This window comes from Athene cunicularia (assembly GCF_003259725.1).
Source record: "Athene cunicularia isolate RWA chromosome 7 unlocalized genomic scaffold, athCun1 chr7_part1, whole genome shotgun sequence".
NCBI classification, from domain to species: Eukaryota; Metazoa; Chordata; class Aves; order Strigiformes; family Strigidae; genus Athene; species Athene cunicularia.
Window position 1 is genome coordinate 16,629,434 of NW_020799107.1, and position 26,206 is coordinate 16,655,639.

Below are 26,206 nucleotides of genomic sequence, written 5' to 3' on the forward strand. Positions count from 1 at the left end.
AGCTGCTGCAGAAATTGTAAAAATTTGCTTAAAGTGAAGGAGCTGATTCAACCTTTTTTCCTCTGATATTTTGTTAAGTAGATCTACACGTTGTAATGAATGTATTAATCTGCTCTGCATGCATGCATTAGTTTTAACTTGAAAATGCTCTGGAATTTTCTATGTTAATATTCCCAGTGCTCACCATTAGCTTTTATCCCTTTTATTGTGCCTAATAACCTCTCATGTGGTGAGCTTATCATGCACGTGGGGAACACAAGCAAGACTCACAGGATCAGACTCTATACAATATGACCCTGATTTCTGAAAGTCTCTTCCATTGCAGCCAATAAGATCTGACCTTCTTTGGAAAACAGGAGAGCGTGTCTATCCATCTGCCCTAGAGACAGTGATTGCCTTGTTATGTTTGAAAGTGTTCATTCTTCTTCAGGTGTGACAGGCGGAATGACTGTGGTGACAGCAGTGATGAAAGGGGATGCATCTATGAACCATGTCAACAGCACCAGTTTACTTGTCAGAATGGGCGCTGCATTTCCAAGGCCTACATCTGTGATGGGGATAATGACTGTGGTGATGAATCTGATGAGCTGGAACATCTCTGTAGTACACCAGAAGCGACCTGCTCTCCCCATCATTTTAAATGTGACAATGGAAACTGCATTGAAATGGTTAAAGTCTGCAATCGATTGGATGATTGCTTAGATAATAGTGATGAAAAAGGATGTGGTATGTGTAGATTTATTTGTACTGTCTTAATTTAAAATGCTTAGGCAGCTTTAAAAAAAAAAAAGGAACTCATAAGACAATCGCTTAATTACAATCATATCTATTACATATTTGTCTCTCAGAAGGATTGCAAGAAATTAATATATCTGATTTTTTGTTTAAATTAAATAATAATTATTATATACTGGTTTAATAAACCACAAAAATTAGATAATTATATAAACAAAATATAGTTTATACATTGTTATGTATTGCCCTTACATTTCCAAAATACAACATTCATAAGTGTGTATTTTGCACTCAGTGTATTTGGTGACAGACCTCAAAGGTGCTAGAATAATTTGAGATTAGATTAGATTCTTTTCCTTGCTCCTTTATTACAGCAGTCTAGATTCATATTCAGCATTTTCAGGGGTTAGCAGGAGAGAGAGACGAGGAGTGTACACTGGAAAGTGACTGCACTATTTTTGCTGCTAGCTGGTTCCCTGAACAGAACTCCTTTCCTTCCCCAGGTATAAATGAATGCAGTGACCCTTCAATCAGTGGATGTGATCATGACTGTACAGACACACAGACAAGTTTCTACTGTTCTTGTCATCCTGGATACAAACTTATGTCTGATAAACGGACTTGTGATGATATTGATGAGTGCAATGAAACTCCATCAGTATGTAGCCAGATTTGTGAGAACACAGCTGGCTCCTACATCTGTAAGTGTGCTCCAGGCTATATCCGGGAGCCTGATGGAAAAAGTTGCCGGCAAAATAGTAATATCTCCCCATACCTTATTTTTAGCAACCGTTACTATCTGAGAAATCTCACAGCAGATGGCCAGTCTTACTCTCTCATTTTGCAAGGACTGAGAAATGTGGTGGCACTGGACTTTGACAGGGTGGAAAAGAGGTTGTACTGGATTGATGTGGGGAGGAAGGTCATTGAACGAATGTTCCTAAATGGAACAAATAAGGAGGCAGTGATAAGTGATGATGTGCCCAACGGGGAAGGTATCGCTGTTGACTGGGTTGGCAGGTAAGAAAACATGTTTTCTGTCTTTCTGGGCTACTAAGGCAATGATGTGTGAGGGAGTTTATCCTACAGTTTTTCTCCCACTCCATATGAAATTCCTGATGAGTGCTGAAATAGTTTTGAATTGTGGATGCACTCTACAAACTGTTCTGGAATTGTTTATCAGCATCTAATACATTACATAACACTTTTCTTTAATTGTTCTCATATCTAGTATACTGAGGTTATATCAGAGTTGCTCTTTCATCAGTAATAAAGTAGTGTGCATGATCCTTGGGAAAAACTTGTTGGGAAAGCGTTAATGAACAGACTAAGCAGGCAGGTGAAATGTTGCATGTGGCTGCAGAGTAGGGATTTTGAGCTTAGGCTCTTTATTCCTTTGCTAGCAGTTGTTGGTGTTGGAATACAGGCTTCACTCTATGCAGAAACAGTATGTTACTTCAATGGAATTGTTACCTGTTGTAAGTAGCAGTAAACATTAATGAAACTTAGCTCCTGTACCAATGTGAAGAGCATGTTTCTTTTGCTCTTGATAAATGCATCTTTGGCAGTCAAACAATATGATCCACATCATTTGCTTTAAGGAGGGCAGTATAAGGGTGAGGTGGTTGTGTGTCAAAAAGTAGTCTGATGTGCTCCCACAGAAACTGTCTTTATGTGGTGCCCTCTCTGACAGTGCTCTTGGCTGTTTCATTAGGTTTTGCTTTCTGAGTGCAGTACTATCAGTATGAAAGGTTTGCACCATGGATCAGTCTCTGCAAATAAAGAGAATCATTAAAAAAGTCACATTTGGAGCTTATATGAGAGTGTTTATATGAATATGTCAATATAATAGTTTTTATTTTTAAACGACTTTGTCTCTAAACATAATGATAATTAATGCTATCAGCAGTCCCAAATGCTTTATGATTCATGGAGAGGTGAGGAAGGAAAAGCCTAATTTTAGCTAAAGTGGTTCTACTGCTCCATTACTAATACAGTTGTGGAATTATTTCAGCTACCATTAATTATGTCTTCAGTGAGTTTTTGTTTAGGTGTTTCAGAAAGGAAAATACAATGGTTGATGTGTTTTTCTGCTCATAAGGCTACTTTCTCTTCCTCCCTGGTGGGAATGGTCCTGCTCGGGATGGTGTAGACAGAGATTGTATCTGTCAGGCTATTTCTGGAATGGCCCTGTGGATGCTGGAGCTGGCCAACTGTGCAGACAGTTTTGAAGTAGCCTGCTGTAGTTCTAATTAAATTAGAAGTTTTGCTTTGTTACAGACTTTTAAAAATTGTTGCTTCAGCTTGCATGATTTCTTTGATTACAGCTGTGTATAATTCCTAGACAAAGTAATAGAAGTGTTAGAAAATTCTAGGTGAAGTTTAAATTGGGCTGTCAAAGTTCTTAGGAATTTTCAAAGGAGAATCTGGCACCTGTTCTACCTGTTTGATGAGAGCAGAGGTGGCAGCATGGAACAGATGATGATTCTCTCCAACACTTTACAGCCCTGGTCACAATCCATTACACTGCATGTCTTTTTTCCTGCTCCTCTTCATTGGCTGTTGTTGATAGGAGATGAAGGGAAGAGGTGTTTAGGAATTTATAGCCAAAGGGCATATTATTACTCAACTGGGCAACTGCAAGTTTGAATTCGGCACCAATGACTGTGGCTGCTGGAACAGCAGGAGTGAAAAGGGCAGTCTGGGGCATGGAGAGATGTCAGTACAGTATGTGTATTCTTCCCTTACATTGGATATATTGCTTTTAGGAAAAAAAAACCCAAACTATTAAATTTAAGATGCTGTGAAGCAAAAGAAGTATATGAGTAAGTAAATTAACTCTAAAACATTTCAGAAAATTGTACTGGGTGGATGCCTACAAAGATTGTATCTACGTCTCTGAACTTGATGGAAGATTCCGAAAAAAACTGGTGGATCGGTGTGTGGATGCCAACAACACTTTCTGCTTTCAGTACCCCAGAGCAATTGTTATTCATCCAAAATACGGGTATGACATTTCAAGAATGCTTTCCCTTTCTTTGCAAATAGTCTTGCACTGTCTCTGAAAACCTAAAATACATTTTAGCTGCCTGCACTTAGATTTGTGTGGCATTAGATCTTAGTTGCAGCATAGGAAAAAGAGTAGCTTGCCTTTCCTAGGTATCACAGAATCACGGAATCGTCTAGGTTGGAAAAGACCTTGAAGATCATCCAGTCCTACCATTAACCTCACACTGACAGTTCCCAACTACACCATATCCCTCAGCTACATCATATCCCCTGTCGACCCGACTCAAACACCTCCAGGGATGGGGACTCCACCACCTCCCTGGGCAGCCCATTCCAACACCTAACAACGTGTTCTGGAAAGAAATGCTTCCTAATAATCTAGTCTATATATGCAGGGCTGTCAGATATCATTGAAAGTGGAATTTAGTTCCATGTGGACAAGAAAGTTTTGATTGCAGGGCTAAAAAGGTTGATAAAAGTGTGTGTGGTTTGATGGATGGTGGGGCTGCCAGTAGCATTCTTTGAAGACATTTATGATCACACAGTTATCTGCTGTATCAGTTAAAGTAACAAGTATATAAACTTTTTTCCTGTCTTCCTCAATCTCTGCTTTAGTACTGTTGCAGGAAACACTATATTTGAGGTGTGGCTTCTAATTCTTACTTCAGCATATTTTTACTAATGTCCTAACTATAAGCATTTATTTGAACAGACAGATTTACTGGACAGACTGGGCAGATCGAGCCTATATTGGACGAGCAGGCATGGATGGCAAGGAGAAGACAGTGATTATCTCTACAAAGTTAGAGTGGCCCAATGGACTCACCATAGATTATACCAACGACAAGCTCTACTGGGCAGATGCCCATCTAAATTACATTGAGTACGTACACAGAAAAGAAAAAAACAGTTGAATAATTTCTCATGTCAGGTTGTGGTGGTAACATTTATGGATGCTCTAAGTGTCATACATATTTCTACCCACTGACTCTATAGGAAAACAGAGTCAGGAAGTCTCACGTAGTAGGCAATATAAATCACTAGATGATACAGTAACCTACTTCCTATAATTGCATCCTAGGTCCCACTGGAAGTAGTCCAAAAATTATAGTGAAAAGATTCATGGTCTGTACTTGAATATGCATCTTCTCTATATCTAGGTGCACAACCTGAACCAAAGCAAAACTGAGTACAAAATCACTATATTTTCTGATTCTCTTGTTTCGTCTATAGATAAAGAGTTGAACTGTAACTAAACTAGTTATGTGCTAATAAAATAGCATGTAAATCATTACAAGATCTCTGAATGTTTGTCCATAGGTATGGCATGAAATTACCTGTTAGCATATGGGGGTTTTTTTTGCTAATCAAGAAAAATCTATTAATTGCTTCTAGTGTTAGAAGATTTTCGCTTAAATATCAGTAAAAATGAATAACTACTGTTTTGGTTCTTGTCAAGGCATTAAAATACTTTAAAAATAATCCTTTGTATTTATATTAGTATTTATATTTGTGTTCATATTTACATATACATTTAGATTTATATTTACTTCTATTATTCTTTACATTGTTTATTCTGGCAGCGTTTTCTATGCTGCAGTGTTAAAAATGTGTGTTAATTATATGTATGTTTCTCTCTTTTTCTCTCTTGTATTTCATAATTTCCCTTTATAGCAAGATGATAGCAAAAATATAAAAACTTATTAAAGATATCTCATCAGAGAGGGCTTTAAATCAGAAAGACCTGTAAAATTTAGGAATATAGGAGCCCACATTGCATGATGTTAGTCACCAGTAATGAAGTACCATAAGCATACATAATAAAGATGTGAAGATTTTTCAGCATTTATCTGAATGTTTGGCACATTTGTGTAGGTACTCTGACCTGGATGGACATCATCGCCACACAGTGTATGATGGGACTTTACCTCATCCATTTGCAATAACAATTTTTGAAGACACCATATATTGGACTGACTGGAATACAAGAACAGTTGAAAAGGGAAATAAATATGATGGATCAGACAGGACTGTTCTTGTGAACACCACACACAGGCCATTTGACATCCATGTTTACCATCCATACAGGCAGCCATTTGGTGAGAAAACATTTAAATTTACATTTAGAGGGTCAGCTGTTATCTTGAAGCTAGTTGTAAAGGGCCCTGAGTGCACTCAGCTTTTGCCTTTGCTGAGGGGAACTAAATGCATGAAGTAAATGTAGACCTCTACTTTACAGTTATAAATTGCCTTTTCTTTGAATAGCAATGACTGGAAATGAATAATTTCAAATTAGTTTATAAAATGTCATGGGTTAATAACATACATTTCCTGTACATGAAAACATACATATTTCTCTCACAAGGTGCCTACTTATCTACGTTTTGGTTTTCAATTTATTACATTTAAGCTTTCAATAGAGTATTAGAGGAATCTATTGTAGATTGAGACCTTTGTGTCCTGGGATTTGCAAAGTATGGTAATATTTATTCTTCTGTTTTACCAGTTAACAATCCTTGTGGCACCAACAATGGTGGTTGTTCCCATCTTTGTCTAATAAAAGCTGGTGGTCAGGGATATTCCTGTGAATGTCCTGATAACTTCATGATAGTACAGTTCGGCAATACAGCCCACTGCCTTCCAATGTGCTCTAGCACCCAGTTTCTCTGTGCAGATACGGAGAGGTAAGTCCACTGCTTACCATCTTTCTTTCAATGTCTCCTTAAGGATCTATTTTACAGTTTAGTCTCTTCAAAAGGGCATGAAATTAGGGATTCCTTCTGCTCTTGCTGTGAGTTTATGGTGTGCTTGCAAAGACAAAGCCAGGACCAGACAGGCTTACATTTTGGAAAAATACTTTTAGACTCATTGTTTGAATAGTATTTTCTTCCTTTTCTTCCTGTTATATAAGGCTGTTAATGTAGCAGCAAAGTCTGGATTGTTAGAAACATATACCTCCAGAAACTATTTCCAGTTGAATTCTTAATTCTTTTATTTATTTTTTTTTAATTATTCTTAATTCTTAAACCTTATTTTATTTTTTGTACATCTTTTACAATATATCTGTTTCTGCCAAATGTATGCTCTCTGCCAGTGGTCCAGGAAAGCCATTTAACTGGTGGGGGCACATTTCTAACCCTTTTTCTGAGACAGCAGCAGTGGAGGGAGAGGAATGGTCACATAGGAGCTCCTGTGCTGATACTGTATCACTCTGGATCTGTGAGGCGTGTGCTTATTGAGTGGCCTTCTGAAGCAGTGTTACAATAATAATCCCTAGTGAACTCCTTGTGGTAAAGTTCCGTTGATATATTAGAATGTAACTTAATTAAAAACCTATTTGAAAATTGAGGTAAAAAGCATGAGAGATGGTTACCACAAATATGCATAAAAATTAAGTCCTTATTAATCTGCTGTGAACTTCCTTCTAGAGGCCCACCAATATAATCTGTTTCTGGTGAAAGTATTTGGCATATTTTGTTAGCATTTGACATATGAGATGGAAGACATGAAATTCAAGTTCCAAGCAATAATACTGAGATAACACTGTCTTTTGTGCTTTGAAAGGATGGTTGTATGTCTGTAGAGACGTATCCTCAACAAAGAGAACACTGTTTTTTCTTTGTAGGTGTATTCCCATCTGGTGGAAATGTGATGGACAGAGGGACTGTCGAGATGGCTCTGATGAGCCCCCTACCTGTCCGCACCGATACTGTGCTGTCGGTCAGTTCCAGTGTAATGATGGGAACTGCACGAGCCCACATTTCTTGTGCAATACGCAGCCAGATTGCCATGACAGATCAGATGAAGATCCTGTACTTTGTGGTATGTTACAATTAATAAATTTGTGTCTTGCCAGTACAAAATGTGTAAGCTACATTAAATTTCAGAATCATTATCCCTTTTTTACAGATGAAAAGGTGAGGTAGACATGCAGTCTTTTCTAGTCTTGTACCTGCTAGAGCAATTCACCTCAGTGAAAAAGCAGTGTAAAGAAGAGTAAAAATGTACTATATCAAAACATAAACATTTTCTATACCTTTGAGACATATTTGAACTGGTATAAATTACAATTTGAGGTATAAAATACTAGAAGCAGGATCCACTTTGGTTTGTTCTGACTAAAGCCATGGTGAGTATGAAGAATCTAAGACTTCCTAATGACCAGGTCAGTCTACCAGGTGTGCTAATTTTTCCGTATTCTAGATCTTTATGTGACGAGACAAAATTATTTCACCCTTTGCACTGCAAATCCAGATCATGTGGGAATGTTTGTTTTGGAGAGCTGTTTGTGATGGAAATTTATTGTTATTTTGGAAATTTATTATTATTTTGGAAATTTAGCCTAATTATGCTTGTGGAGTAATGTTATTTCTTTATAAACCTTTCTTATTACACATACTTATGTCAGTTTTTAAAAGCACATTCTCTTTTTGTAAATAATGTAGTTCTGGCAGTTGAGACCTTAGCAATATGAAGGGAAGGGGAGGGGGGGGAAACAGTGTGGTTGTATAATTGATAGTTTCATTGCCTTCATTAGCAAAGTGTTTCTAATAATGACAGAATTAAATGAAATGTCAATTTTACCTGAGTTTCAAATAGCTGAGGTCTTAGGTGTGGCACAGGGGAATGTTAAGTGAGTAGAAATGTGGCAGCTGCATAATGTGTCACCAGTTTTAATGTACCAGGTACAACAAAAGTCAGATTAGGTCTATATAATTCCTTCTGCTCATTAACTTGTTCATGGGAATAGAATCCTTTAGTCTAGAAAATGTATGGAAATTATAATACACTGTTTTCTCTTGAACACTTTGGCAGTGTATGTAAAAAAGTAGTAGGGTGGTGTCCAGTGAGACATACAGAGTCTGGAAGTGGAGATCACGGTTGACTATTATTTTCATAGACCTTCAGAGCAACCCCAGTGCTTTGCCCTTTAGAAACAGGGGCTGAACGTTTATAGGTTGTGAAGCTTATATTAGCATGATTTTCTGCTAAGTTTTCTGACATGTTCATTTGTAGTCAGAGGAACAGGCTCATCAGGTAACGTACATCTAAGCTGATAGCATGGCCAGAGTCACAATGTCACTTAGCTCCTCTGCAAAGTGACTGGGAGATCCCGGCTCAATCATGTTTGAATGCTGGGTTTACTCCCCTCTGCTTTAGGAGAAGATAGTATCTGTCTCACTCCTAGAAAATTGTAGAGCCTCAGTGAGCTTCTCTGAAGATGCCTGTGGGAAATGTGCCATGTGACATTAGAAATCTGTGCCTTAACTGGGCAAGTAAATGGGATGTTTTAAAGTATAACTGGCTTTCTTATTAGCTTTTTGTGTAGACATAACTACTCAATTGACATAACAGCAGCAGACCATTCCTGTAAGTTTCAATATCTGAAGTGCTAAGGCTTGGACAACTGGCCCAAGCCAGAGTTGACCTATAGATGAATCCTGTATATTTTATAACTGAAACCCATTGTGCTAGTAGGTATTGTGCTAAGTTATAACAACGCACTTATGCTGATGTAAAAAGTGCTAAAGCATTGAGGTACTGAAGCCTGAACAACAGGCCCCAAGCCAAAGCTGCTAACTTAGTCTCTAATCATTAACAAAGTATGTGAACTCGCTAGTGAAAGATGCATCTTAGACAAAATATAATCAGTAGTGAGAAGAGAATGTATCCAACTTCCCTCGTTTAGCCTTGTTCAGGGCTGAAAACCCAGGTATCTGGCCTTGTTAGAAACTCCCTTGGTTTCCCCCCCTGAGCCGTGGACAGGCTTTGGGTGGAATCCAACAGGAGAATGAAACCAGAAATTTTCCGCTCAGAACAAAGGTGCCAGCTATTCTGGCTTGTCGATCTCTGGTATATAAGGCTGGGCCCATTTGCAGCGACTTTGGCAGCCTCACCTACGGGTGGACACACCGTGTAGGATTTCCCACTTGCTGGGATAGGCTCTCCAAACTCTCACTGTAACTGGGGCTCCCCAGTGACTGCGGATCTGGATGATGATAATATATGCAAGTGGTGATATATTTTTCTTAATCTCCATTCTCTCTCTCGTGTAGTAATGATTTAATGCATTACCCTGTTTTTTCCTGCTTTAAGTGCACTATTCTGCTTTTTTCTTACTCCATGTTTTCTGTATTACACTGTTATCACTAGTAAAATATGCCTTCTCTTTTCACTCTGGTTTCTGAGTTTAATTGGTATCCTTAATCAGCAGAACAGTATCCTAACAGCCACTCTGTATTCTTTCAGCTAATCACCAGTGTGAAACTCATCAGTGGCAGTGTGCCAACAAACGATGTATCCCAGAAGCCTGGCAGTGTGATAGAGAGGATGACTGTGGTGACAACTCAGATGAAGATAGTACTCACTGTGCCAGTAGAACCTGTACCCCAGGCCAATTTAAATGTGACAATGGCCGCTGCATCCCACAGTCCTGGAAGTGTGATGTGGATGACGATTGTGGTGATAACTCTGATGAGCCATTTCACGAATGCAGTAAGCACACGACTGTAGTAAGATGCCTATATTACAGTGCACCAAAAGCAGAGCAAACTGCATTACTTAGTGTTTCTGAGGCTGAAAATTTATTGGAAAGGAATATTTTCTGCAAGCTAATTGCAATCATGTAGTAAAGAGTGTTAGAAAACATAGAGGCTATGTGATAATTTACTACTTATTTATTCTTGAAAGGGAGGAAGCTTATTTATGCTGGTCAGATTATCAAGAACTGACACTGTCTCACTCTGGCTTGCTTGATGCTGTCACAGCCTTTGCTTGGCCCCTAACAACATTTTGTAAAAAGGATATATGCTGATCCATTTCTTGTGTGAAAGCAGTGAATGCCAGTTCACCAATTTTCATCTTGTTCTAATTGGGAGTATGATATACGTCATACTTTCTGTAAAGTCTGATTTCTTGAACCTGAAGTTTCCTATGATAAGAGACATTACTTGGAAACAAAAACTTACAAGAAGAACAAGCACAGAGCACGGTCTAGCATATGTTTAACAGCAGGATTTTCCTATGTGCTCCAGCATTTTTCTTAAAGTCACTGGCCATCTGGAAGGACTTGTGACTAAGTGTTGCCACCCAAGGACAATCTGCCTCCTCTGGCTTCCAGGTTTGGGGCTTCTGTGAGCACTGTTACCAGCTCTAAATACTTCAGGGCAAAACACACTGAATGTCATTTGAACCTGTCATGGGTTTGTAGCATATGCAGAATACAAGCAACATGGAATGGAAAAGATAGTAAAATCAGATACATTTAATGCATTCTCTTTTACAACACTGAAGTTAGCAGATATCTTTTTTTAGTAAGAATAATCGACTATAAATCATAACAGATTTTGAAAGGCAGAATAGCAAGGACAGTTTATCGGCTAAGTTACAAAACTAACTTTGACAACTGCCTCTTTCAGTGGGTCCTGCCTATAGGTGTGACAATCACACACAGTTCAGCTGTCGAACCAACTACCGTTGCATACCGTTGTGGGCAGTGTGCAATGGGAATGATGACTGCAGAGACAACAGTGATGAACAAGGCTGTGGTATGTTTGGAGAAGGAGGTCATTTCAACATAACTTTGTACCTACAATATTTCTCCAATTTACACCTTGATTTTCTGAAAGTCTTCAGTAATAATGTACCTGGGCATATTTTGTTTGATATCAATCGATTATCTTGGTAGTTATTTGTCTTTAGGAAAAATTTCATGTGCAGCAACTCATTGTGCAGCTCACATGTTTATGAGCTCTGAAGATGGGGATTTTATTATTTTTGCCCAATATGTCATCAAATGAAACACAAAATACTTTTACTTGAGCCAAACTATTTTAGACCATTGAAACTGTTAGGTTTGTTTATTTACTTAACTTACCTCCTGTGCTGGTAAAATCATCAGTATGAGAAGTATGATGATGCTTTCCCAGACCCTTGCATTTGTGTTTAAACCTCTTATACACAAAGGTTAGAGGACATCAGTTCACTGTATCGTAACTAGAAAAGACTTGAAGCTGTAACATGCCATCAGGTCAAGATACCCTCCTTTGACAGCATAAAGTTTATCTCGTAGTGTTTTCATCGCAATTCTATATAGTTAATTCAACTGTTTCATAATCACTTCTCTATTACTTGGCCCAGTCTGTGACACGAACATCTATTTATTCTCATTATCTTCTGTGCATTCCATCTTATCCAAGACTATGCTAATGTATGCTGTTTTGTTGGCAAACTGTCTATACTGCAGAGGAGATGACTTGCAGTCCTTTTGGAGATTTCCGTTGTGGCAATCATCGATGTATCCCACTGCGCTGGAAGTGTGATGGAGATAATGACTGTGGAGATAACTCTGATGAGCACAACTGCAGTGAGTTCTTTTTTAGATGATATAGTCCCGCTTCTGACTTAACTATCTTATTACTTATGAGAATGGGACAGATAACTCTTAATCGCAACCATTCCATTGTTTTACTCTATAGGCTGTCTTTTCTTTGCTGATATACCACAGTGATATCACAAGGAAGCATTTTGGATACATAAAAACACTGATAAATTTGTGTCATCACAATAACACAAATTTCTGTTTTGCACTAAGAAGTGACATTTGAATTCTGCCCTATGTGCAGATGTAGTATTATATAGTTCCTTAAACAATGGGAGTGGATCCCTTTTTTCTGATTTGGAATAAAAATTCCTGTATAATTCTGTGATGAAACAAAATTCACAATGAATTTTTCAAGAAGGACATAGAACATTTAACGCAGTTAAAGAGTATTAGGGGGAATGCTGTTTTATCATCATGTAGTTTTAAGGATTATACCACACTATCTGCCCATATTACTTTTGTCTGGTTTAATAAGACAGATGTGGATGTTTATATCCAGGAAACTTTTCATATTTGTACATTCATTTTAAATGAAGGCCCTCGTGAATGCACAGAAAGTGAATACCGTTGTGACAATTTACGCTGCATACCTTCCCGGTGGATCTGTGATCACGATGATGACTGTGAAGACAATTCAGATGAACGTGACTGTGGTGCGTATTGTCTGGATGCTACCTCTTACATGTTCACACTTTTGTTTCTAATGTGTTAAATTTTTCTGCAAATCGATCTTGTATGGAAAGCATCTTTAATGGAATAACATTGACCAGATCACTTTAGTTATTCCACCAAAAGTAGAGGATACCACAGATTTAATGGTCCGGGATTGTTGTTCTCAAAAAATATTTTATTTGGATTTGAACAAGAAGACATTTGAACAGTTACTTCTGAATCTTTTCAGAGCTGAGGACCTGCCACCCAGGTTATTTCCAGTGTGATAGTGGGCACTGTGTTGCAGAACGCTTCAGATGTGATGGAAATGCAGACTGCCTTGATTTCTCTGATGAAGCAACTTGTCGTGAGTTTCAAGCTTTGCAATTGCTGCTCATTGAGCTCACTTCCAGAAAGATTTGCACTTTTTCTCTCTTTCAGTGAGATAACTCCTTGGAGGTATAGACTTCTGCAATGCTCAGTGATGTTAGTAAAAATTCAGCATAAGTATAATATTTTGAATCAGCTTTTTAATATAATAATGGTTGCCACCTCTTACACTGACTGTAAACACATTCCTAATGCTAGGAAATTAATGTGTTTACAAGGTCCAGCAGAAGATACACGTGCAATTGAATTAAAATTTTTTGACTATCCCACAGACACTGCAAGATTCACTGTTCAGTTGTATCATATTCTAACAAAGTTCTGTAATGGGATTGTTTCTTACCATGCTCAAAGATGTGTATAGTTTCCTAAAGTATCAGTGAAGCCAAGGAAATAAAATGCTTTTCTGATTCTGTCTTCCTTCTGTATATTGATCTACTGTGAAAAAATGTCTGTACACTGTAGCTCGTATGGAGCTCCAGCTGTTTACCCTGAAAGTATTGTTCCCAGTTGGAATGAAAATGAAACCTTTGTGCTCCATCTGTGCTGACTGACATTGACTTTTTAGGTGACATTGAAGTGTTGATTCTGGCTTATATGTTCAAATTATTTTAGGCTTCAGTACTTGGGAGAATTTCTTTCTCTTCATGTTGGTATCAGTGCATCTTCCCATGTACTTCCCATAACTGACAGCTGTGCTTTCAGTTAGAACGGGCATCGGCACAGTAGGACCTTTATTTTTCTGATGGTGACCATATCCTGGAATGTACATCGGAACAGTTAATCTTTCAGAGCCTGAGTTACACAACATTTGGCTGTTCTTAAAGGGAAGAAAAAGCGTATGAGAAGCCATTGAAAGGGGAGGAGTATGGTTGATTTATGGAGGTTGGAAGAGTCATATTTTTGGTTTCTTTTTGCTCTAGTTCAATTTTTTTCACAACTTTTACAGAATCTGGGTATTTATTTTACTATACCGACATGAGTCCTTTTAGAATTAGATATCTTGGGTCTTAGATTCTTCAGTCATTCATGTTTGGTGCCAGTGACATTATTTACCTTTATTACTGAACTAGATTTGTCAGTAACAAATTCAAATAACATTTGTTAAATTAATGACAGTTTATTTTCAGAAGCTTCAGGGAGTAACTTGTGTTGTTTCACTATTCCTTCAAACCCAAATTAATTACATTATAGCTGCCAAGAAGTCATCAGTCCTTGCAGTCTGTTGTTGCTGTAGATCTTTGCAGTGCCTCATATTATATTTCATTCTATGGAGAGAAGGGTTTTGAAAATTGATATAGGGTTGGGCTGAATATTTTTCAGAAAAAAGTAAAATCTTCATTGTAAATGAAAATGTCATAATATGTTTCTTTTCTTCAGCAACACGGTATCCTAATGGTACATACTGTCTACCCATGCTGTTTGAATGCAAAAACCATGTCTGTATCCAGCCATACTGGAAATGTGATGGTGATAATGACTGTGGAGATGACTCTGATGAAGAACTTCACCTTTGCCGTAAGAGAGAAAAATTATACTAAAATGAGCAATATGCATAATAAAATCTCTAATTACAATAGAGAGAACAATTAGAAAATAAATTTTACATATTTTATTTTCACTGGAGATTCTCATAGACTTAATTCAGGATGGGTGTTGAGAATTCTGCTTCATATGCAGGTTCAGTTCATCCTCCTACAGTATGTTTCTCACTGCTTTGCAGATGTTTGTATATGTGGTTATAAAAGTAAGAAGAAACATATCAAATCGATAAGGACACTATTATCTAAATAAGAGCAACAGTTTGCTATTAAAGATTAATTCAGATAATATATAGTCTTAAAGCTGCTGAGCTTTTAAAACGATCAGTATAGTTGGGACATCTTTGTGAATATGGTTGAGGAGTCCTGACTTTAGCTCTAAAAATGAAGTGTTGGAGGTGCTACTTAAACAATTTTTGTCAGTTATGTGCTGTATATCCACTTAAATATCATGTTGCGTTTTCAATCGGTTTACTTCATAAGCAAATCTAGAAAGCTCAGTGTTTGCCTTTGGCCAAAGATGATGTCTTCTGACAAAAAATTTCCTAAGATACAATCACCAAAATGTGGAGAAAACATTCTTTTAGGTCTAAATGCCTCCACATCTTTTAAAATACAGGAAATATGTAAATATTACCAGATATAAGTGATTGGGATCATTTGTGACGCAATGGCATGAAGTATCAAAGTGTGACTGACTTGATCTCTGTGTTTCAGTGGATATTGCTTGTGAATCTCCATTCCGTTTCCGATGTGAAAACAATCGGTGTATATATAGTCATGAGCTGTGCAACCAGGAGGATGACTGTGGAGATGGAAGTGATGAGAAAGAGGAACACTGTATGTTTACACAAACTTGAGCAACAAATTCAGTAGTTGTGATGTGCTTAATAATGCCAAAGGACTACAGAAATGTCAAAATTAAACATAAATTATAAAAACTAGAGTTCAGTATGAAATAATTTAAACTAGGATTATTGGTACTAAGTATTTGCAGCTCTCCATAGAAGTAGCACAAATCAGCAAATATCTGTCTGGAAAGTAAAATCATACTGTATTTTATTATGAGCAGCAGCTAAATTGGGTCAACTTATTATGAACTCCACTTAAAATAAGGAAGGACTTTGTCTGTGTCATAAAATAAGGTGGGATGGATAGCTGGGACTTCTAAAATAGAGAAACAGGTACCTGTGAATTTGTGGCAATGTTATGCACATAGCAGCAGTGTTGATATTTAGGCCCAAATCCTGCTGAAGCTCCGTTAATATTCAATAGGTTTTTGCCCTCAGATATCTTAGGTAGTTCTCATCAACTATGTTTATATTATCAAGTTTAATCATATTGTTTGTTGCTTAATGATATTATTTACTAGCTTTATTGTGCAATGTTCTTAAAGTTAATAGCTTACTAATACCTCAATCTCTTGAAGTCTTCAGTAGTATGAAGTATATCATTGAAAGATATTAATAGATTTGCACTATTAAAAAAATTCTATCTACTATTAATAAGAATAATTTACCTTCCATATTTATGAAATGGAGGGGTTTCTTTGAGTTCATGGGGATATGACTAGAAGTCAGGAGGCCCCGGTTATAGTTTGAGCTTTACTACAGACTTCCAAAGTCACTCTAGTCATCACCAGACTACACCACCTTCCTCATTAGCAATGTGGAATAGTGTTATCTGTTGGTACTGTGTAGCTGAAACTGTGAGAGAGGAACAAATCTTTCTCTTCTCAACTGTAGGCAGAGAACCAACCCCAAGACCTTGTACAACTGAAGAATTCAAATGCAGTAATGGAAATTGCATTCCTCTACATTATGTCTGTGACAATTATGATGACTGTGGAGACCATTTTGATGAAATAGGCTGCAGTAAGTAATAATATCAATAGAATACATAAATATAATGCTATTGAAGTACAAATTTCTGAAACTGATAACAATACATGTTTCTTCCTGAATAGTATACTAAGAAGTATTGATTTTTAATTAACCTGTGCTAGGATTATTCAATTAGCCATGACAATATCTTCTGTTTCTTTCTTTTGGGGTATTCAAAAGACATGTAGATGTGGCACTTTGGGACATGGTTTAGTGGGACTTGGCAGTGTTAGATTTATGGTAGTACTTAATCTTAAAGGTCTTTTCCAACATAAATGATTCTATGAAATTCAGCACTCTGAACAGTCCTTTTTAGGCTTATAGTATTGATGCATCACAAAAAGGGTTTGATCTTAGTTTTGATCTTGTTTTGAAATGGATTGCATTATAGAGGCAAGAACATCCAGATATTTCAATGGTAATTGCAATAGGCCAGCCTGTGGAATTTTCATGGGCAAACTCTGAACTGACATAGGTTGCTCTAGCCCTGCTAAAAAAAAACGTGTATTGAAATGTTTTTATTTTCCTGTTTAGATATGACCACAAAATTCTATAGGGACAGCCAGTCCTCAGGCTGAAGGCCCTGTCAGATCCTCTGCACAACATTTATTAGCTACACATTATAAATTTACTAGCATTCATTTAGATACAAAAGCTTTGACTTGAACTTTGAGGCATGAAAGGGTATTCTCATGGAATCTGGAAAAAAAACCAAACAACATAACTTTTTACATCAATATATAGACAGCTGCAGAGTGATAATGTGAGCATGTACTTGCAATTTCAATTTGTCAGGCTCTGATGGCTTCAAGTGAAAATGTGCCAAATGATGCACTGGTGATTTACAATCCAGCATGCTTGCAAAACACAAATAACTGAGAAGCCTATAGTGCAGTCCATTTTGAGGCAGCTGGTTTCTCCATTTCACATACCATCCCAATGGCCTTTAGGTAATATAACATAATGCAATGACTTGATGAAAATGTAGAAGTATAGAAAGGATATGAAACAGTGCAAAACAGACACCTTCTGGCAGTCAGTGTTCTACTGTTTGGGGATAGCTGTGGATGCAAATCAGATGGTAACATTAAAGCCTTCCCAACATCAAATACCTATGTTATAGAGAAAATGGAATATTTATGTGTGTGTGTGTGTACAATGAATTTATGCTCTTACGTATATATGAAATTAAACTGTTTAAACAATTTAATCAGCACTGAATGTATATGTGTAAAGGAGATAATCAATGTAATATCTTTGTCATACATATGTATCTTTGCTCATGCTTTGTCAATAAACATATATTATTTATCTTTTCTATTTATAGAACAGATTTTAGTTTGAAACTACTCTATGTATATGTAAAGTATGTCAGAATCAATAGAATTCTATATGTACTTTGAGAAGAGTATAATTTTCATTATCTGTTACAGAGTATCTATTATCCCTGACTTGCCTTTTCCATTATAGGCATGTTTTAAAGTGCAGTGCATTCTGTGCAATAACCTGTATTGCCTTCAGTAGGCTTTAGATTAGGCATGACATGAACAAGTTGTCATCTTCTCTCTAATTTCCAGATCTAAATGATGTAGGACCTGTGTTATGCATGATAGTAATTGAGAACGTTTTTTGCTTAGTTGGTAAGAAAGGCCTGGGTAAGAAAGAGGTAGGTTGGGAAAGGTAGGAGTTAGAGTCAAGTTTCTGCAGTTGCTGGAGATTGGTGGTAATGTAGAATGCCACTTCTCTTAAAGAAGTTAAGCTTTGATGGTTATGGTTCTTATCCTGATGCTGTTCACTTACTTCTAGAGCTTGAAGTTCTCAGCTGACAGCTGTCTTGACCAGTGTTTACCATCCTCTTCTAGTTAGTTATGCATTAGAGAATAGATGATTGAGTTTCAGTTAGATAAAAAGGAAACTAACATTGTCTACCTGAAAACCATTTTCAATTATAATAATGATCAAAATTATGACACCCCTCTCCCCCTTATCACTTTATTTTTAAATTATAATTTTATAATTTACTTTTATTTTTTCAGATCCTGGAACAGAGCGAACTTGTGCAGAAAACATCTGTGAACATAACTGTACCAACCTGAATGAAGGAGGCTTTATCTGTTCCTGTAGGCCAGGGTACAAGGCCAGTGAAACTAACCGAAACTCCTGTGATGGTATGTTCAGTCATAAGTGTTCAGTGACCTGTCCCTTCAGCATTCTAATGTGATTACCCATTTTTGCATTCTAACAGGATTTTTATATGTTTAGCAGATGCTTCCTAAAAAGTTTTGCTGCCAAGTCATATTTTCTAACATGCAGGCCTCATTCAACAGAGAACTGGCTCCACAGTTCAGACCTGTTTTAAGATTTTGGTGGCTGTATGTGTATGGTTTTGCTTTATTATATATAGGTTTTGTCATATCTTTGCAATCTGAGGCACAGGAATTTGCTAATTTGATGTTTTGGTTTTTTTTCCTTATTGAAAGAAAACATCCTGAAGGTTATACTCTTTTGTTCTGCTCCAGAACAGACCTTCAGTAAAAGGTGTATTGTGCCATATTTTTTCCCTGGTTATATGCTGACAAAATATGGTGAAGAGTCTACCCAAATTCCGTTGTTTTTGGTCATGCAATATAGTACTTTCACAGTTACCATTTCAGTATGTTTTGACAAGAACACTTCTGTTTGTTGCTTCCAGCTGTTGTGAACAATTTTTGTAGTTTTATTAAACATGATCCAAGGCCAACCCTCCCTTTCCTTCCTGCTGACATTTTTTTCTGAGGACTAAGTATCTTTGCTTCAACATTTCAAGAAGGCTTTGCCCTTGCATCTCATTGTAGTAATGACTCATCTTTTGTCTTTCCTTGGTGATTTAACACAAAAATACATGACCAAAAGTGTCTCTCTGGAAAGCAATCTGATAAGCAGAAGCAACGCATTTATTAGCAATCTAGTTAAGACACGTTAAACAGGAGATGAGTGATGATGTTAGATAACAGATGCTGATGTTGAAGGTCACTTATTAGGTTCATGGTCTTTTAGAGTATGTGGGGAAGGGACAGTCTCTTCTGGAGTAAAGGTGACCATCATGTGGAGTAAAGAGATTAAGCTCTTTTTTTTTCTCAATTTATGTCTAGATATCAATGAATGTGAGATCTTTGGAACATGCACCCAGGACTGCAAGAATTCTAAAGGAAGCTATGAATGTTTCTGTGCAGATGGCTTCAGGTCTGTGGGTGATCAACAAGGAAAGCAGTGTGCAGCTAATGGTACGTTAACTGATAGCAAGATTGATTGCTACTTGTAAAGAGTATAGCAACTTAATGAATATAATCCTTTCTTTTTTAGGAAGGGGACAATGAAAACCAAACTTTATTCTATAATTTTTCTGTAATTTATTCCACCCATTCCATAATCAGGAATAGAAGTGCCCATCTCTACTTCCAATTGTAAACATTAAAAATATCTTAATTTGGATGCCTGCCTTCTTTTCTCCTGAAATTTTCTGCAAACAAAAACCTGCTTATCCTGTGGTTGTCATCAAAAGGAAATTAGTGTTGCCTATTCCCGAAGTTTAGGTTTTCTCAACAAAATAATGCATCAGAAGAAAGCTGCATTAAACTAGTACAAATCAAAGGCAGTTTGATGACAGATTGCCATTCATTTTTCATGGACTGATGCACATGAACAGAAGGACTTTGGCCAATGTTTTATGTCACTCACTAGCTTTTTATCATACCTCAGTGCAGTAGCTACAGTGTGTGACTGTCATAGAATAGGTAGAGAGTTGATTCAGAAAATAATAGTAATACAATAGTAATAATAAAGAGCTGAACAAAATAAGAAAAATTACAATGCAGCAGTATTATATTAAAAGACGAAAATAATATTGTATTTTAAAAATACTTGCAGTTTTAAAAGCTTTAAGAAATACATGATAGAAATGTGGTGTGCCTTGTCAAACAATAGTTTTCAGGACAGAATGCCTGTGGCCAAAACTGCACGCTGTGGAGTTTTCAAAATCGAAAAAATTATTTGTATATGAGAAATGATACAAGTAAACAAGGTCTTCAGATTTCCAGTCCAGGAGCCTAATTCAGCAAATATTTACTGTTGAGCATGAGACTGGAAATACAGAAGGGCATTTGCACCTGAGCTTCTGCCTGGCTGCCTCTGTCATAAACCTCGTTCTTTGAAACACTTCTTCATAGGCTTTATTCATCTAGACACCCAAAGTTTTCAAGGCTAAGTGATAAAAAAAACCATGATTGTAGCTGATAACATCATGAAATTTGTTATGTCTAAAGTTCTATCTCTATGTATGCTCAGAACTCTACCACTCTTTGTAATACAAGCTCACAGCACTTATAAATGAGGGCTTCATTTGCCTGTGTCTACTGCAGACCTGATCAGTAGGCATTTTCAGAACACACAGAATATTAGGTCCCCTTTTTCCTGTGACAGCGTTTATATTGGCAGTGCTGTCAATTTCTACACTGAATTGTATGTTCATTAGAGAACAGTCACTTGACTTGTTCTCCTGTAGTTGGGTGTGACTTAGAGGTAAACAGATTGTGTTCAAATGAATACTTTCTAGGAAACTGAGCTTTATTAGTTGGGAAAAGCACTGGTAAATGAGATTTTCTTTTCCCAACTGAATGCCTTGTCATTTCTCATTGACTTTGTGAAGATGTGAATAATGTAGGAGAACTTCTTCTCTGGAAGAAGGCCTAGGGTTTAAGTCCATGAGTCCCAGCTGTACTTTGTCCTTACCAAAAGGGCTGAACAATTACATTTTCTCAACAGCAAAATCAGCCAGGTGAGACTGATACTCCCTGTAGTCAAGTTAATAGAATATTGAGGCTAACCCCATATTAACCTGTGGGTAGGAAAACATTCATCTGAACATGGAGACATTAGGATATACTGCACTGAGGTATGGTAAGACTTCCAAGTAGAAGAACTTGCACAAGTCATGGCTTAAGGTACCAGCAATTTATTTGTACTTTCAGAATGGTTTCCTGTACTTTGAGGAGAGGAGCTGAACTGCATAGTGTATAGCAGCATTCTATTTTTGAGATGTGAGGTGGTGATATGCCAACACTGTAATGTTTAAAAATTTTTAAGGAATTATCCTTAATTTGAATAGCTCTAAAGCTTTAGAAGTGGCTTTGTGTCCCTTCTGCTTCTTATGCAGACAGAACTTGTGAAAACCCCAGTTTCTTTTTGACTAGAAGTGGCTGTCATCTGTTTCTTCTAAAATAAGAAATACATGAAAGTAAAATTCATGATTGTTTCCCAGGTAATCCTCCATTGCTACTGCTGCCAGATAATGTGCGGATTCGAAGATACAATATCTCATCAGAACAGTACTCTGACTATATTGATAACCAGGAACGCATCCAAGCTCTGGATTATGATTGGGATCCTGAAGGGATAGGCCTGAGTGAGTATGTGTAGAACATTAATACTCAACCATGCAATGGTTGGTTTAAAAAGATCCATTTCTGCAGCACAGGTATTTAATTTAGGCTGGAAATCAAAATCAAATTATATTAACTAGCTAGGTCTTGGTTGAATGTGTCCCTCCCCTCTACTCACTCTTCAGCATCAGTGTGGTTCCTTTTAATGCTTTAATTTAGTTTAGCTAGGTTTTGTTCTGTTTTTCCATTTTTATGAACTCAACCATGGAATTGAGGCTCTTTAGCATTATGCAGTAGTAGAGGATTGCTATAAATTAACCCCTTCCTTTTCTTCTGCCTCTATCAGTCCCCAAACCTGACTGAAGTCTTGCAAGAACTAATGCTCATACTAAGCAGGAATGGCCAGTAGGTCCCAACATTAGCTTATATCTTTGGCTCCTTATCGGCTTCCCTGCTTTTGCCTTTTTCACATGGCCACTATCCTGGGCCGTGCTTGCTCCTAGGGTCACGAGAGTCTAAGCTATTCTCAAAATCACGTGCAAAGGCTTCAGAGCTCAGATCCTCTACTCTTGAAAAATGTGATACTTATTTCTTGATAATCTGGATCAAGTTGTTTTTAGATGTGCATTTTACATACGATGAATGGCTTAAAAATTTACACATTACTACAATGTAATTTAATTGAACAGACATCTCCATGTTTTTCATAAATAAGTGGGTCTGGCATCTTCATGTAAGAGCCTCAAAAAGATTAGAATTAAAAAAAAAAAAAAAGGAATAACTAGACATGAAAAATTATCTTTGTCATCTTTTTTGAAGGTATTGTGTACTTCAGCATTCTGGGACAGGGATCTGAGTTTGGAGCCATCAAACGTGCTTATCTGCCCACATTTGACAGCAGTAGGAACAATCCCACAAAGGAAGTTGACTTGAATCTAAAATACATAGTTAATCCTGATGGGTTAGCTGTTGACTGGGTTGGAAGGTAAGTGTACTGAAAAGCAAGAAAAATGCTGTACGTTGAATGTGTCAAGAGTCTGCTCAGGCAGTGCAAAATCCATTTTTTTCTTCCTTATGAACTGTCTCTGAAGATATCTAGTCTCAAGGTAGTTCAGAAGAGTATAGTAAGCTCTGTTTTCCCAGACAGAAGGTTAATGGGTCAAATGCATGTTGCTGACTGTCATGAATTCTCTGAGGAAATTTGCTTTACTCTACAACTGGCAGATTGGTTGTGCATTGGAAGTCCTCCCCAATCCATAATGGAATTTGTCTTTTATCCTTGCTCCTTTCTTACAAGTTTTGTGCTCTATGAGCTAGTCCCAAAGCATAAGCAGCTCTGAAGTCTGATGAATATATGTGTTTTCTCAGAAAATGGTGACATTTTTGTAATTGTGTCTCAGACTTTTTCTTCCCTCCTGTTGGCTGTGGATTTTTTTAGGTTAAAACATGGCAATTTTTTAACTTAGTCCTAGAACTTTTGGGAGTTTGATGATGATGGTGTCATTTCTTATTTGCAATGTAACTGTTAAAGGATGTGGTGAACAGGCATAGCTGTAGTTCATTTGGTATAATGTTGAGAGGATCCTGATGTTTACAGATAGACACCATGAAATGTAGTTAGGATTCTGTTTGAAGCTGAATGGACAGAGGTTACAAAGTTAAAGTCAATCTTCTGAATGCTGTTGACAAATTTTGGGTGTTCCTGGTAATGCAGTCAGTAGGATGAAGAAAGGTGTTAAGATCATAGTAAAGCATGACCCTTCTGGAAAGCTGAAAAATAAAAGAAGGAATTTAGCTATCTGCTTCCCTTCTGTCACATGGTTATCAACTAAGTGGATGAATACTTTACCTTTCATGTCCTCAATCAAAATATAGTTGGAAGGTGTTTAAGATCTGGATTGTGGCTAGGTAGCACTTAACTCTGAATTGTGTTTGTGGCAACAAAGGGGGCTTTTTTTCCCTAATGATCCAAAAAGCTATTGTACGAGTAGGCAAAGATTGGGAAAAGACTTACTCCAGTTTGGGGCCTGATAAAGCTTCAATTATCCAGACTTTTTGTCTTAGGCGATTTATGCTATGTTAGGTGTTCTGTCCTTTGAAATAGCTTTGGAGTTGCTCATGCAGTATGTCACCCTGATGTCTAAAGCAGGATAAAGCCAGTCTGACTGGCTGAAGTGATTCACTAGCCTGAAAAATTGTGCCAGTCATGATTGGAAAAAAAAATAAAGCAGAAAATTGTGTCTTTGCTTCCAGCAGTTTTAAAATATGAAACAGATATATTAAGGCCTGGGCTAACCTTCAGCCTTCAGGTTATTTTGCTGTTTGCTTTGTGAAATGCAGGCTGCCTGGAAAACCAAATGTTTCTGAGGGTGGAAGGGAGTATCTGAATTTCTATTCAAACTCTATATGGTCATGAGAACAAGGATAAAGAATGTATGTCATCAGCATTCTGGTGAGGCTGGCATCTTCAACACTTTAAACATAGTGTTACATTGATTCCAGAACAGTGTTGAAACATATTTTAAAAAAACATATTTAAGTGTCTGCATATGATATAAAAACTGATACACGTGGTTTGAGACACTTAGTCTTTATGCCCATCTGCAAAGTAAGAATTACAGTATTTTCTCACATTTCCAAGCCAGTTATGGAGATAATTTATTCCAACAGAAGACACTTTGTGATTAGTGAGTGCATAATAACGCATATGTTTATTATCAAATGTCAAAAAGTAATAAAGCTGTGATGATAAAGATAAGCAAAATTCAAGGAAGAGTAAGCTGACTGCCCTGTTTGTAAGGATTAAAAGTATTTGTGTCTGATATGGTAACAATTTATTCATTAACATCTCTATCAGAAAAGTCTAGAGAGGAGCTCTGGACGAATAAACTGGATACTTCAGAGTTGCCATATAAATTATATGGTAAATAAATTTTTATTTGTAATGAACCTCATTGTCTCCTGGAAAACTGAATATTTGAAGATGCTTATTAGCCACCTCTGGTGCTTGCAAGTAACAATGAAAGTTCTCAGTAGACCTTTAGTAAAGATTATTTGACAGGGAACAGAGGCAGCAGAAACTTTGCCAGAGGAGGAAACCAGTGAACCAATAGATCACACTTGCTAAACTCACCTGTATTTAGGGTCTGCATGTTCTAGACTGAAAAAGTTCACATGTAATCAAGCAGCTTCATTATATTAACTTTGTTTAGGTTTGATATAGCTTTTCTTCTTAAAAATATCTTTTATTCCTCTCCCAAGTATAAACTATTTACTTTTGAATGTTTTGTGTTTTATGTAATTCAGACATCTTTACTGGACTGATGCAGGGACTAATCGCATAGAGGTGGCAAAATTAGATGGACGGTACAGAAAATGGCTTATCTTTTCTCTACTGGATCAACCAGCAGCTATTGCTGTCAATCCAAAACGTGGGTAAGTATTACAAGACTTTCCAGAATTATTCTGAATGTTACTCAATACCAAAAAACCCTGCAATGGTAAACTTTATAGGAAAGACTAAGGGTATGCTTTATGAAGTTTCGCTTTGCTAATATTAGGAAATTTGTGTACATGGGAAAGTATTTTAGGATTAGATTTCATATGGGTGCTTGTGTAGGTGACAACATCAGGTAGGTCAAATAAAATCTTCTCCTTTCTACACAGAGAGTACTGTGTGCCTACTGAATTTCTCTGTTACTACTGAATAGAGAAAGTGATGGGAATGTCTCTTTACCGGTTCCAAGCAATAGAGACATAGCCTCCTTCACAGTGGAAAGCAATGTAAATGCACTGGTACATTCAACAGCTGTGCTTGCTAGATCTTGTATTATGTGATGGATTACCAGATATTGCAATATGTGTTTCTCTCAGCTAGAGTAAAGCAGCACAGCTCCCTGAAGTCACCTGGCCTCTGCAGCTTTATTGTGACTGATGGATGTTCAGTGTTCACAGTAATTTTTCTTCTACTGAGAATGAGAAACTGTCATTGTAAAACTACACTCTCCAAATCAGGACACAAGTTGCAAACATTCTTCTTTTTGGTGTTTGTCTTCTTTACTTGAAACAAGCTTTCAGGGAACTCTCTGTGACTTTCTTGATCACATCTGCAAAGCATAGTTTGCTGAACAGCTTTATGTTCCATAAAACTCCAAAGGATAATCATGGTGACCAAATTCTGAACCATATTAAATTCTGGTT

General features: G+C 37.1%; 1 protein-coding gene across 8 annotated transcripts in view; it reads left to right on the forward strand.

The window, feature by feature from the left end:
- LRP2 (LDL receptor related protein 2) overlaps nt 1-26,206 on the forward strand; it is a 127,949-nt gene that overhangs the window by 88,757 nt on the left and 12,986 nt on the right. For all 8 annotated transcript variants that reach the window (XM_026852697.1, XM_026852700.1, XM_026852699.1 and 5 more), the window contains 20 exons: nt 431-726; nt 1,239-1,755; nt 3,590-3,742; nt 4,457-4,627; nt 5,620-5,843; nt 6,251-6,428; nt 7,370-7,566; nt 9,994-10,239; nt 11,163-11,291; nt 11,990-12,109; nt 12,664-12,780; nt 13,029-13,145; nt 14,546-14,683; nt 15,424-15,546; nt 16,452-16,580; nt 18,626-18,757; nt 19,721-19,852; nt 21,886-22,029; nt 22,826-22,991; nt 25,313-25,441. In XM_026852697.1, the coding sequence (XP_026708498.1) occupies nt 431-726; nt 1,239-1,755; nt 3,590-3,742; nt 4,457-4,627; nt 5,620-5,843; nt 6,251-6,428; nt 7,370-7,566; nt 9,994-10,239; nt 11,163-11,291; nt 11,990-12,109; nt 12,664-12,780; nt 13,029-13,145; nt 14,546-14,683; nt 15,424-15,546; nt 16,452-16,580; nt 18,626-18,757; nt 19,721-19,852; nt 21,886-22,029; nt 22,826-22,991; nt 25,313-25,441 (3,558 nt within the window). The remainder of the gene's footprint in view (nt 1-430; nt 727-1,238; nt 1,756-3,589; nt 3,743-4,456; nt 4,628-5,619; nt 5,844-6,250; nt 6,429-7,369; nt 7,567-9,993; nt 10,240-11,162; nt 11,292-11,989; nt 12,110-12,663; nt 12,781-13,028; nt 13,146-14,545; nt 14,684-15,423; nt 15,547-16,451; nt 16,581-18,625; nt 18,758-19,720; nt 19,853-21,885; nt 22,030-22,825; nt 22,992-25,312; nt 25,442-26,206) is intronic.